The sequence below is a fragment of the Coenobita brevimanus genome, chromosome 87, assembly GCF_032717465.1.
Source record: "Coenobita brevimanus isolate Jiangsu-jjx chromosome 87, ASM3271746v2, whole genome shotgun sequence".
Taxonomy (NCBI): domain Eukaryota; kingdom Metazoa; phylum Arthropoda; class Malacostraca; order Decapoda; family Coenobitidae; genus Coenobita; species Coenobita brevimanus.
The window spans coordinates 14,330,366-14,343,847 of NC_137040.1; the positions used below are offsets into that span (position 1 = coordinate 14,330,366).

General features: G+C 43.5%; 1 protein-coding gene across 1 annotated transcript in view; it reads left to right on the top strand.

Moving 5' to 3' along the window:
• The window catches only part of Camta (Calmodulin-binding transcription activator), a 1,827,966-nt gene that overhangs the window by 68,225 nt on the left and 1,746,259 nt on the right, over window positions 1-13,482 (top strand). The window contains exon 2 of the mRNA XM_080281035.1: window positions 5,147-5,238. Within this exon, the coding sequence (XP_080137161.1) occupies window positions 5,147-5,238 (92 nt within the window). The remainder of the gene's footprint in view (window positions 1-5,146; window positions 5,239-13,482) is intronic.

Consider the following 13,482-nt stretch of genomic DNA (forward strand, 5'->3'; position numbering starts at 1 on the left):
CTCCTATTAGGTAGATGTAAGCTTGTTTGGCATTAAGTAGATGGGATGTATTTGAACGTATTAACCTTTTTTTGATGCACCCACAGGGATGGCCAAATCCAGGATGTTCCGAAGTGTGTCACTCACTGAATTAGTCAGTGCACATTTTAGAGGGATGAAATATAGCAAGCTGCAACTGTGATGTTTATAAGTATGCGTGTAGTGTACATCTGGAGCGTGTATCAGGAGTGTGTCTAGAGACAAAGGACACCTTTTAAGATGTGTTGGAGTGGTGGATGTAGGGTGGGTGCAACTACGAAAGGCGTCCTTTGTCTTGTTTATCATATAATTGCTGCATTTACTTTGTCCCTGCTACCACCAGACATTATAGTAAAATACAGCTTTTGGAAATAGCAAGAAGAGTGTTTTAAATGACGTCTTCGGACTGAAGGGGTTAAAATCAGGTATATGTGTAAAAGTTCGTGTGGATGTGGGCGAATCAAAGATGTCTTTGCGGATATAAGCAGTGTTGTATAGATGTGAGGAGAGTTGAACTGTTATCTGTCCTAGCAGGTGAGTGTGAAGCCGAAACATTTGCTCTTTTTTCATTTTCCAGAAGAAAGAATCTTATATATCCTCTGTTCCTTCTTGGCGTTGGTGTTCTCGTTTTTCTTACCAACTTCCGTTGCCACCTTTACTTCTGGGGCGATTGGCCGATTGGCCGGAAAAGTACTACGCTGTTCCTGTGCTCGATATCACGAAAAACCTTTGCCAGGTTTTCGATTAAGGTCTTCAAAATTATTTTGGTCACGTAAACTGCAAAAAGCAAGGCTGTTAACCACGAAAAGACGGTTGAAAACCAGAAGACTCCAAAATGGCCTTCCTCTTACAATCACGAGTACTGTTCGACTTCCATCGGAGCTACGGTACGGTGTGAGTTCGATAGGAATGGGCCCTTTAGCCAGTGTAGTCTGTGATTCATTCGTTTGCTATGACTTTCAGGAAGCGTTAGTAATTACTTAAAAAGTTCAAAATGTCGGCCATTAATTGGCAACTGTTGCCTCTCCAGGTTACCACTTTTTAGCATAATATTACAATTCCCATTAACCCTTTTGTGCTCATGTTTTCTCTTGGGTCATAGGAGCCTAAGAACGTTAAGTTGATCCTGGTAACATGTGCCAAAACTAGAAAGTGTTAGTTGCAAAAGAATAATTTATTTTCCACATTACTGTTCTTTAAGTTAGATGAAGGTGATTTTGGTATGTTATCAGTAATGTTGTTAGCTTTGTGTATGTGTGTGTGTGATTTCTTCTTACCTAAATGCATAGTTGCAGGATTGAATCAGGCTAGTTATGTTCCGTCTTGTTACTGTGTGTTCGTTGTTGGGAGGGGGGTCAGAGCGGTTAGTATATGTAGAAGAAAAGTGTGTGTGTGTGTGTGTGTGTGTGTGTGTGTGTGTGTGTGTGTGTGTGTGTGTGTGTTCAAAGAGCAGTATAATGTGCATGTGTGTGCTAAGAAAAAAATGCCAGCAAAACTGGGTAATCTGAGTCCATATATGTACATTGTACATATGAGAAGCTCTCAACGTTCCCACGCGCCCACGCACGCACACGCACTAATACGCGCATGCACACAGACGCTTAAATTTAGCTGGGATTTTAGCAGTAGAAGAAAAACTAAAAGGTAGGATCAGTCGATGATTTGAGGGCCACTATGGTCACGAAGCAGTTGTGCATATTTCTTGGAACACTCGTGGCAGGAGACTCACACAAATATTCATGCATGATTGTGTCCCTCTGCGCACTTACTGTACACTCCCATGCACAAATTTTATAATATTCATGTATGCACTCACTCGTGGATTGTACTCGCAAATGTGTACATGCTTACATATACAGTGCATACAAATCTGTACAATAAATTAGTGATACCTGAATTCTTACACACACACACACACACACACACACACACACACACACACACACACACACACACACACACACACACACACACACACACACACACACACACACACACACACACACACACACACACAGTCAGATTCATGCTTACAACTTTCACAGGGGGTTAAATTTGTTCATATCTAACGGGGTTGTTTTCATGCTCTCTCTCTCTCTCTCTCTCTCTCTCTCTCTCTCTCTCTCTCTCTCTCTGTTTATGTGTGTTTGTGTATGCATTCTCCTGCGTGGTAGTGCGGGTGTGTATATTTGTGTGTGAACGTGCTAAGAATTTGCATAATAATGTGTCTATGTGTATGAGTATGTAGGAATGTAATTCCCTGTATTAGTTTGTGTGTGTGTGTGTGTTTAGTAGTACACACACACACACACACACACACACACACACACACACACACACACACACACACACACACACACACACACACACACACACACACACTCTCTCTCTCTCTCTCTCTCTCTCTCTCTCTCTCTTGTCCCCAAGTTCTTCTTCCTAATTTCACCATGCCCTTCTTCCTCTCTCTCACTCTCTCTCTCTCTCTCTCTCTCTCTCTCTCTCTCTCTCTCTCTCTCTCTCTCTCTCTCTCTCTCTCTCTCTCTCCTGTCACCATGCTCTTTTTTCTCTCTCCTGCCACCATGCTCTTCTTTCTCTCTCCGGTCACCTTGCTCCTCTTTCTCCTGGCACTATGCTCATCTTTCTCTCTCCTGTCACCATGCTCATCTTTCTCCTGTCACCATGCTCATCTTTCTCCTGTCACCATGCTCATCTTTCTTACTCCTGTCACCATGCTCATCTTTCTCTCTCCTGTCACCATGCTCTTCTTTCTCCTGTCACAATGCTCATCTTTCTCGCTCCTGTCACCATGCTCATCGTTCTCTCTCCTGTCACCATGCTCTTCTTTCTCCTGTCACCATGCTCTTCTTTCTCTCTCCTGTCACCATGCTCTTCTTTCTCTCTCCTGTCACCATGCTATTCTTTCTCTCTCCTGTCACCATGCTATTCTTTCGCTCTCCTGTCACCATGCTATTCTTTCGTTCTTTCCCCGATCACGTTGCTCTTCTGCCTTTCTCTCTCCTGTTCCTGTGGTCTTTCCTCATTTCCTTTCTCCATTCCCCTTCCATCCATTCTCCGTTCCTCCTTCCTGCTCTCTAGATCCCCCTTTATGTTCTGTTAGCCCCATGCTCTTTCCCTGTTTCATTAAGTCTCTCCTCCTCCTCTCCCTCTCCCTTCCGTCGTCTCTCTCGCCAACCCCCATGCTCTTTCGCTTTTCTCCTTTTCTCCCTCTCCCACTCCCTCACTCTCTCCTTTCCTCCATCACGCTTTCTCTCTTCTCCTTCCGTACCCTCTCTCTCCTTTCCTTCCCTACCCTGTTTCTACTGTCATTATAAATCCTTTCTCTGCCCTTTCCTCTTTTCTTTCCACCATTCCCTCCCCTTCCCCTTCGCCTATCGTCTCCTCCATTATCTTTCTCCTATGCTCTCTCTCTCTCTCTCTCTCTCTCTCTCTCTCTCTCTCTCTCTCTGCTTTTCCCCATTCTCTCATTGCTCCTCCACACTCATTTTCTTTAACTCCCACCCCCCGCCTGCTTTCTCCCTCTTCAGTCTTTTCTTTTCTCCTTCCCCCTCTCCTCCTCATTGTGTATTTCCCCTTCTTCTTTTCGTCTTCCTCTCTTTCCATTTCTCATTCCTCACTCCTCCTCTCTCAGTTCTCTTTTCCACCGTCTCTCTTTACCCGCCCCTTTTCCTCTCCTTGCATCCCACTTTTCTTAAACCCCCTCCCTCCTTGGTCACCTCACAAGTTCCTAATTGGAATGTTTTTCGCATTCTTGGACTGAAATAACAAAACTATTCCTCCCAGCGCGACCCAAACTCCAGCGTGCGCACCAAACAGTGCCAACATCTCCCTGTTGTTCGGCCTGGCGGTGTATTTATAAACAGCCTTAACCCCGTTAGTCCGATGTCACATTTTGTTTTGTTTTTGCTACAACCAGATGATTTGATTCAGTTTAGAAAAGACTTTCTGAATCAACGAGATTTTATATTGTTTTATTATAATCATTCAGTACGAGAGGACTTCCTGAGTTCATTAAAATTGTCTGGTAGTTGCACGAATAAAATAAAAAGAGTGTCACCCAAAATCAAGGCGTGAATGCAAATCTGTATGCAAGATATCTTTTTTATACATTTATCTTGAGCCATACAGCTGCCAAACACTTCACAACCAAACCAAAGTGAATACTAATGAAAAATAGGGCTAAACAAAAAAATCATTTTTTAAACTACAGTAGAGACATGTTGGCCGTAAAAACTGTGAGGGATCCTTTATGAATGCCTAGTCCTTCCCCTGGCTTCTGCAGCTCTCCTGCATTCCACCCGATATTTATATTTATTTTCTTTTTTAAAGTAAATTCATGGTTTACTTCGAGGTACTCTGTGATTTACCTCTTTATTCATTTCTTATAGTCTTTGCGAGTGGTATATTTACTTATAGTCAGTGGTATCAAACCTCTCATTATCAGAACAACTCAAGCATGTTACTGCAAATAGCGTAAGGTGATTTTATTAAGCATGAGTCATAAGAATATGAGAGTTACCGTTCTGTTGTACTACATCGGTGCAAACTGTTTCGGCATTAAAATCATGTTAATAACGCAAATGAGGCTATTGACCCCTTCAGTACACTGGTGTCTTGAATTTTGTTCTTGTCATCGCCAGACGATTACACTTAGCCTTGAGAGAGACGTTGAGTAGCGATGAGGTTGGAAAAAAGTCCGCTTATGTCTCCATGCAGCTGATTAAATTCATCTGGTGGTAGCAAGAACAAGAAAGGCATCGTACTGAGATGGTTAAGGTGCATTGCTCAATAGTAGTGCTATGGGAAATGTGTTAGAGACTAGACAGCCTCTAAGCTGAAGAGAATACGATAATTTCTAAACCATATGACAGAGATAAGACGCGCATGGCCTCTCAGCATCATTACTGACTGCACTTAGTTGTGTGGGATGAACAGTAGGCTGATCAAATATAATCACCATAGGCGATCCTTTATGTGCATCAAATATTAAAGGCTTGTTTTCCCTTTCCTGCTTGAGCGTAGGGCTGATTGGCTCCTGTTGTCTTTAAGTAAGCCAGTCTTCACTTCCTATTGCCTTTAAGTCACCAACCCGTGAATCTCTGTCCTGCAGACTGTGAGAAGATCAGACTGCCGGAGAACCTGGAGAGTATCCCGCGTGCCGACCACATCCCCACACAACGCCACCGCTGGAACACCAACGAGGTTAGTTATGTCTATTTAACCTTCACCCATCACACCACTCACTCTTCATATTCCATCCCGGACACCTCCCTTACCCCCGTCTCTGTCAATCTGTTTGTCTTTGTCTCACTGGCGCGCGCGCGTGTACACACACACACACACACACACACACACACACACACACACACACACACACACACACACACACACACACACACTCTCTCTCTCTCTCTCTCTCTCTCTCCCCGGAAATTTTCCTTCTTTTCCAGCTTATTTCACTTAGCTCAGTGGCAGAACAATACCATACTACTGCCCTACATCCTTTCCATAGCTCTTCTTCGTGACTGGCATAATACTTTCGAGGTAATTACTTGTTACATGTCAATGTCCGTGATAAAGAAGGTAAGTTTGAGACAGTTAAAGTGGGCAGAGTTTGGGGGACTTTAGGCTTCGTATGCAGTACTACGGTAAAAGGAAACTGACATGAAGATGCTTTGTTAAAGTAATGGTAAGTCAACAAAAGAAGGAGTTGGTACAGTATTTCTGTTTGAAGCACCATCGACGCGAGTAGCACGTTTGGGGGAGCTTCAGGAGTCCACTGCACTGTGCTGATAGAAAATGAAATGAAGGTAACGGTAAATATTCATATTAATAATATCCAGAACAGATGGCCGTAGAAAAATGAAATCTGTATAAACTGAAAAATCATATTTTTCTTTTTGCAACACCAACGAAGTCAGTCATTGTTACTTTTTGAGGAGGCTTTAGGAGGAATTTTTGATCCACTACAGTGATAATAGAAAATGAAGCGAATATACTTTTTATGTTCAGTAATTATAATGATTAATATACACCCTTTACCCCTTCAATACCACATCATATTTTTGTAGTTTAGTTTTGCTATTGCTACCTCCAGATGATTTTCAATTAACAGAGAATCTTTGAGCCGGAGGGGTTAGATACATCGTCCACGAGCCTCTTCACTGCTAGACATCATTCCATTGTTGAGTAAAATAGTTTCGAGGTTGCAACCACAAACCAAAATTATACATCATTATAGTGAATGGTTAAGGGGCTTGATGATGATATTTTTCTGAGTGGAGCGTCATACAATTCAGTTATTAGTACGCTTTAGAGGCTTCTGGGTATTACGTGCAGTGACAAAAGAATATTGTATGATGTTGAAAAAATATCGTAATTATAACGGTAAGTATTCAGAGTCGTAAAGTCTTAAAATCATTATATATTTCTATCTGTAACACGGTTGAGGTTAGTTTTTTATATTTCTATGAGGGCTGTACAGGGGAGAAAGAGGAGGAGTGGAAGGGAAGGAATGACAGAGTGGTAAGAAGAGGGGAAGAGAGTGGAGGAAGGGGAAGGAAATTGTAGTGGGGAAGGAGGAAAGGTGAGGAAAAAGAGAATTTGAAGGGTAGATAAGAATGAAAGGGAGGGAAAGAAAAGATGGTAAGGAGGAAGGGATTATGAGGAAAAAGCGAATGGGAAGTAAGGAAAAATTGGAAGTGGAAGGGAGAGAAAATGGAATAATTAGCTTTGGATATGAGGAAATGAAACAAGAAAATTAAGTGAGGATATTCACCCCTTCAGCCGGAGGACGTGTTTTATACTTGTTTTATACTTTGTCTTTTTACAGTCGGTTTTATTCAGCTCAGGGTAGATTTTGCTTGCTGATGGGATTACATATAGCCACTGTTAATGCCGTCAATATAAGACAGTGTACCTAAGCTGAGTAAAATCGCCTGGTGTTGATTAAATTGAAAAACGACGTCGTAAAACAAATCTGAACATCATCTGTCTTTTTATCTCTCTAGTGCTAGATACCTTAATCCCGTTAGGGATGGCCACAAACAAATCACCTCCACGTCGCCCTGTCCTTTGCCATTTAGCTGCCCTCTGGTGCACAGTACTGTACAGTGGCAAATGGAGGTGTAGCAACAGAGAATGGAGTGACGATGTTAGGTATTGTGAAAGTAAATAAACAACATTAACACATTCACTACAATAACGATAATTATTTTATTTTTCTATTTTTAGGCGATTTTACTTACTATAAGGCAGTTTTTCGAACTGAAGGGGTAAGATAAAGCATTATTACCTCTTTCAATTTTGGGATGATATTAGGAGATCGCAGTGTTGATTGACAAAAGTGGTTAAGGGATTTAGGAGTTCAAGCATAATACTTGATGTGTCTGGCGCGCAAACGGCGTCGTCTCTTGCGTTCTGAAAGCTTTGGTAGACAGTACAAGGTTAAGTAAGAAAATAATAATAGAAAAAGGACTTGAATGTTACGTAAGTCGATGAAGTGATAATAGAAAATGTGATGGGGACTGACTTTTTTTTTTTTTTTTTTTTTTTTTTAATGGAACACAGGTGAAGTCGGTTCTTATTGTTTGGGAATCTTTAAGTGTGTTTTGGCCTGGGGAACTTTGAGTGTGTTTTGGCTGTCAGTGTGATAGGTAATGAGAAAATGGAAAGTCTGTAGTGAGTGTTAGTTACTTTAGTACAGGGGTCCTTAACCTGAGGTATCCACCCCTTGGGGGTGTGGAGAAAAAGGCCTGAGGTTATGAGACTCGTTCTCTGAATAAGTACAGAAAAAGAAAATACCAGTTGCCGTTTTTCCACAGTGAAATAAGCAGAATTAAGTCCTAATGATTTTCTTTCCTGTTCTGTTACTATACTCCATTTCACCGAGTCTGGCACCATCATTGATGTCCTTAACACCTGTAACATTGAAAAGGGTCCTCAGTACTGGATATACCTTTTTGTATTGCCTTTTATATTGGTTTTCAAGGTAATAAGCAGAGGTTCACCTAGTGCAATGATTTACATGAACACTGCAGGCGATGAGGACATCACTGATGGTGCCAAACTTGCGGAAATGGAGTATAGTTATCCATATATAAAGTAAAAACAAGCTGTTGGCATCTTTTGAAGTCATACTGGCACCTAATGGGACGGGTGATGATGATGATTTCGACAGTCTGGCGAAGGGGGTGTGGGGACATCGTGGTCAATCCAACGGGGGCCTGGATAGGGAAAAAAAGTTAAGACCCTCTGCTTTAGTAATTAAAGAATTATGTGTGAAGGGAGAGTTCGCTGCTGCTCCTGCCCTTTCCATCTCTTATGTCCCTCGTTCTCATTCCACTCCCACTTATCCTCCTCCTCACCTCTCCCGTCCCTTCCCCTCTCCCTCTCTTTTCATCAGCCCTGTCATATTCTAGTAGTATATACCTACAGCGTTTTTCCCTTACCCTCCACATTTATTCCTAATTTACCCCCATCGTATCCGTCTCTTCCATCCAACTCCACCGTATCTAACCCTTCTACTCCCAGTCTTCCTTCATCCTATTTCACTTTCTTCCCTCCATCTGTTAATCTCAACCCTTCAGCCCTTTCTCTTCCTTACTCCTTCATTATCCTCTTTTCCTCTTTCTATACCCGTCTCTTACCCACCCCTTCATCTCTCCTTTTCCCCAGACCTCCATCTCTCGTTTGCCCCACCCCTGCATCCTCCTCAATTCATCACCCCTCCACTCTCCTCTTATCTTCACTCCTCTGTACTCCTCGTATCCGTTCTTCTCCACCCCTCCATCCTCATTTTTTCACTACCCCCCAGCCCCCGTGTCTTTTGATATATGCCTCTCCCGTCCCCACTCTTCTGTTCCCCCATTGTTCTCCATCTTTATATCCTTTACTTTTACACACTTCTCCATCCTTTTCCTTTCCTCTCTCCCACCCCTTTACCATCTCTCTCATCCTCACTCCTCAGCTATATTTCTTCCAAACTCTTTTATCCTACCTTTCTCTTCCTTACCTCTCTGACCCATCCCTGTCTTCCCCAACCTTAGATCTAACCCTTCTACCCAGCCCTTCTCGTTTCCCACCCCTCCATTTTACACCTATTTGTCCTATCCCTATATCGTACTTTACACTTCCCAGGCATCCAGTGTACTCCCCTCTTCCCCTCCCCCTCCAGTCCCCTCTCTTCCCCTCCTCCAGTCCACTCAGTTACCTATATTTCCATCCTTCTTTTCTTCCCCACATATCCATCCTACCCCACCCCCTTCTCTGTGCTTTTCCAACACCGTCACTTCTACTTTTTCCCCACCTCATATCCCCATTCCGTTCACTCCCTTCTCCAACAGCCTTTACCCGAGAAACTTTCCCCAGAGACTCCCACCCACGTACCTCTGGCAAATGGAGAGTCAGGGAGGGGAGCGGGAAGGTGGGAAATCAGAGCACAGGAGAGAGAGAGAGAGAGAGGGATGGGAAGTGTAGGAAAGAGTGGGAGGGATGGAGGGAGTGGGTGGGAGGAAGGAACAGAGTGAATGGGAGGGAACTAGAGCAGCATATCCCAACCTGGGAGAAGTTTCCCCCTGGGGAGAAATTTCAGGATTCCAAGGGGGAAATTTATTGAAGGAAATACAAATTACTAGCTATTAGCCGACATAAAAAAAAATATATATATATATAGAATGTGGCGATTGACTTCAAATTTTTTTCCCCTGGTATCAACACTGAACACATTTCAGTGAGGTTGAGGTTGGATGATGTCCCTGGGGGAATGCAAGATGAGTTCTTGGAGCTCACACATGACTCTTCTGCCAAGGATGAAATTCGTGCACAAGACCTCGAGGATTTTGGGGTTCATGTGTACGGAGCGTACCCACAGCTGAGCACCAGCGCATTGAAAATTCTCATTCTGTTTTCCATAACTTATCTGTGTGAGTCTGGTTTCTCTACTTTACTCACAATCAAACCCAAAGTACGAAACCGTCTTGAAGTGGAATGACATGCGTTGCGCGCTCTCTACTACCTCCCCTGACATTGAGGCACTGATCAGCGAGAAGCAGTTTCAACCATCCCACTAAACGACCAAGTCACAACTACAGAAAGGAACTTTTAAATTACTAATTGTTTATTATGTTATTTGTATTATTAAGCAAATAAATTTTGTGTTTGACTTTTTTTCCTTGTCAATATGAAGGGGAAAATCCGAACAGGTGAACTGGTTGAAGGGGGAAAAGACAGAAAAAAAGTTGGGAACCAGTGAACTAGAGGATGTGTGGGAGGGAAGAAGAGAGTGGAAAGCAGAAAGTGAGAGTGGGGAAAAAGGAAGAAGGAAGCTGTCGGGAAGGAGGGAAGGAGAGAAGGATGGAGTGAAGGGCAGAGGAGACGATGAACGGGAAGGAAGGAGAGAGTAGGGGGGAGATAATGAAGATGAGAATGATAGGGAGGGAAGCAGAGAGGGAGGGAAGAGCAGGAGAGAATGAGAAGCAGGGAAAGAGGAAAATAAAGGAAAGAAGAGTGAATGGGAAGTAAAGGAAAAGGGGGGGGATTAGGTAGGAGAGAAGTGGAATAATTAGTTTTGATTTTGTTTATGAGAAAGAGAGAGAGAGAGAGACTATTGGAAGAACATCCATTAATTCCTCTCTCTCTCTCTCTCTCTCTCTCTCTCTCTCTCTCTCAAATCCTATAATTTCTCCACCTGCTCTTCCTTCACTCAGAATTAATCCTTCCCTCTTAAATCTCCTCTTCCCGACCTTCATCTTTTAAATCCAGTACTGTTTTGAACATGGTATCATAGTGGCTGCCGAAACCCAGTATCCGTATCACTCCCATGTGCAGATTGTCATTTAATGTGTGTATATTTTGGTAATAACAAGCCAGTATACAAAACCATGTCTGTGTAACAAGATAGTGTGACACATCATATGGTGGTACTTTTGAGATCTGCCTCACACTTCATGATGTTGTCAGTTGTTCAGGTGTTTGGCTAAAAAACTTGGAGTGTAGATTTCATACACTTCTCTTGCCTTTGTACTTGGCGGCAGCGGGGAAACCGGGATACAGAACGAGGGATGCCGCCCCCAGTGCTCTTGAGGTCCAAGTTATGGCCGCACCTGAGTCAGTGATACTGTCTTCATGCCGAACTGCACGTTCACTGTGAACGCCTGATGGTGTATTCTGTACCTCATCACACCCCATTCCCGTTTCGTTTTCTCGCCTCGCCTCTCCATCCTAACCCCTTGTTTTCCATTTTACTCCCACCATTCTTCCAACCTGTGGCGAGGGGGACACAACCTGGCCGCATTATGGGGTGGTACTACTACTCTGCGGCCAGGTTGTGTTAGGAAGAATACTGCCACCGTATTCCCTGCGTGTCGTAAAAGGCGACTAAAAGGGGCGGGGTGAGGGGACTAGGGACCCCCTCCTCTGTTTTTTAGTTCCTAAAAAGAGACAGGCCAGAGAAAGGGATGGGGGATGGAGTTATCCCCGTACCCTGAAGATTGGGTCTATGAATGTGCGTGGATGTAGTACGATTGAGGCTAAAAGGGAGGAGATTGGGAGAATGTTTGTGAGAAGAAAGTTGGATGTGTTAGCTTTGAGTGAAACGAAGATGAAAGGGAAGGGGGAATCTATGTTTGGAAGTGTGAATGGAAGATTGTCAGGTGTTGATAGAGGAAGGGCAAGAGAAGGTGTGGCCTTGTTAGTGAGTCCGGAAGTACAGCAGTGTGTGATTGAATGGAAGGAGGTGTCATCGAGACTGATGTGGGTGAAAGCGAAATTTGAACGTGAGTTGTGGGTGTTTGTGAGTGCATATGGGCCTGGTAGTGAAAGGGATGAACAAGAGAGGGAGTCTTTCTGGAATGATGTTGATGAGTGTCTGCAGAGTTTTGGAGCGAATGTGAATGTGGTAATGATGGGAGATCTGAATGCTAGAGTGGGAAATGTAGCAGTTGAAGGCGTAGTTGGTATGCATGGTGTGCCTGGAAGAAATGAAAATGGGGAACGAATGATAGCGATGTGTGTTGAGCGAGAGATGGTGATTGGGAATACGCTGTTTGAGAAGAAAGATATTTATAAGTATACATGGGTGAGACAGGAGGGTGGAAGGGTTGTTGATAGAGCTTTGATGGACTATGTGGTTGTGTCTAGGAATGTAATAGGAAGATTGTTGGATGTGAGAGTTCTAAGAGGGGAGGGTGGAGGTATGTCTGACCACTACCTGGTGGAGGGAAAGTTAAGAGTAGGTAAGAGATGGGTGAGAGCTAGGAGGGTTATGTGTGGCAGGGAGGTTTTGAAAGTGAGTGAGTTGGATAAAAGAGAAAAAAAGATAGAGTATCAGGAGAAATTGAAAGATGAGTGGAACGCAGTGAAAGATCGGGAAAATGGCAGCGTGGAGGAGGAATGGCAGTTGTTTAAGAGTGCTGTGGTGGGGCATGCAGAAGAGGTGTGTGGTGTGAGACGTGTGGGTGGTGGTGTAAGAAAAGGAAGTGAATGGTGGTGCGAGGAAGTAAGTATGGCTGTGGCCGAGAAGAGACGTGCATATGAAGTGTGGCTGCAGAGGAAGGATGAGATGTCATATGAAAGGTATAAGGAAAAGAGGAATAGAGCGAGAAGGGCTGTGCGTGATGCTAAAGTGGCAGCAGATGAGAGGTGGGGTAGACGGCTGACAGAGAATTTTCAACAGAATAAGAAAATGTTTTGGAAGGAGGTGAAAAGGGTGCGAAAGGGAGAGTCTGGGAAGGAAGAACGAGTAAAAGCAGAGGATGGAGGGATGTTAATTGAGATGGATGCAGTAAGGAAGAGATGGGCAGAGTATTTTGAAAGATTATTAAATGTAGAGGAGGAAAGGGTGGCTGAGATTGTGGCGGATGGAAGGGTGCAAGGAATAAATGTGTTGGGAGAGTTGAATGATTCCTTGATCACGAAGGAGGAAGTGGAGAAGGCAGTAAAGGAGATGAAAACAGGGAAAGCTGCAGGTATGGATGGGTGTGCTGTGGAATGCCTGAAGGGTGGTGGAGTGACTATTGTTGACTGGTTAGTAAGATTGTTGAATGTGTGCTTTGAGAAAGGTATGGTGCCAATTGACTGGGCAAGTGCTTGTGTGGTCCCGTTGTATAAAGGCAAGGATGATAAGTATGAATGTACTAGCTTTAGGGGTATAAGTCTGTTGAGTGTTGTAGGTAAGGTGTATGGTAGAGTGTTAATTATGAGAGTTAGAGAGGGTACAGAGGGAGTGATTAGTGATGAGCAGTGTGGCTTTAGGAGAGGGAGGGGATGCGTTGATCAGGTGTTTGCTGTGAGACAAGTGTGTGAAAAGTATTTAGCGAAAGGCAAGGATGTGTTTTGGGCATTTATGGATTTAGAGAAAGCGTATGATAGAATTGATAGGGAGGCTTTGTGGACTGTTTTAAGATTGTATGGACTTGATGGTAGGTTACTAAAAGGGGTGAAAAGTTT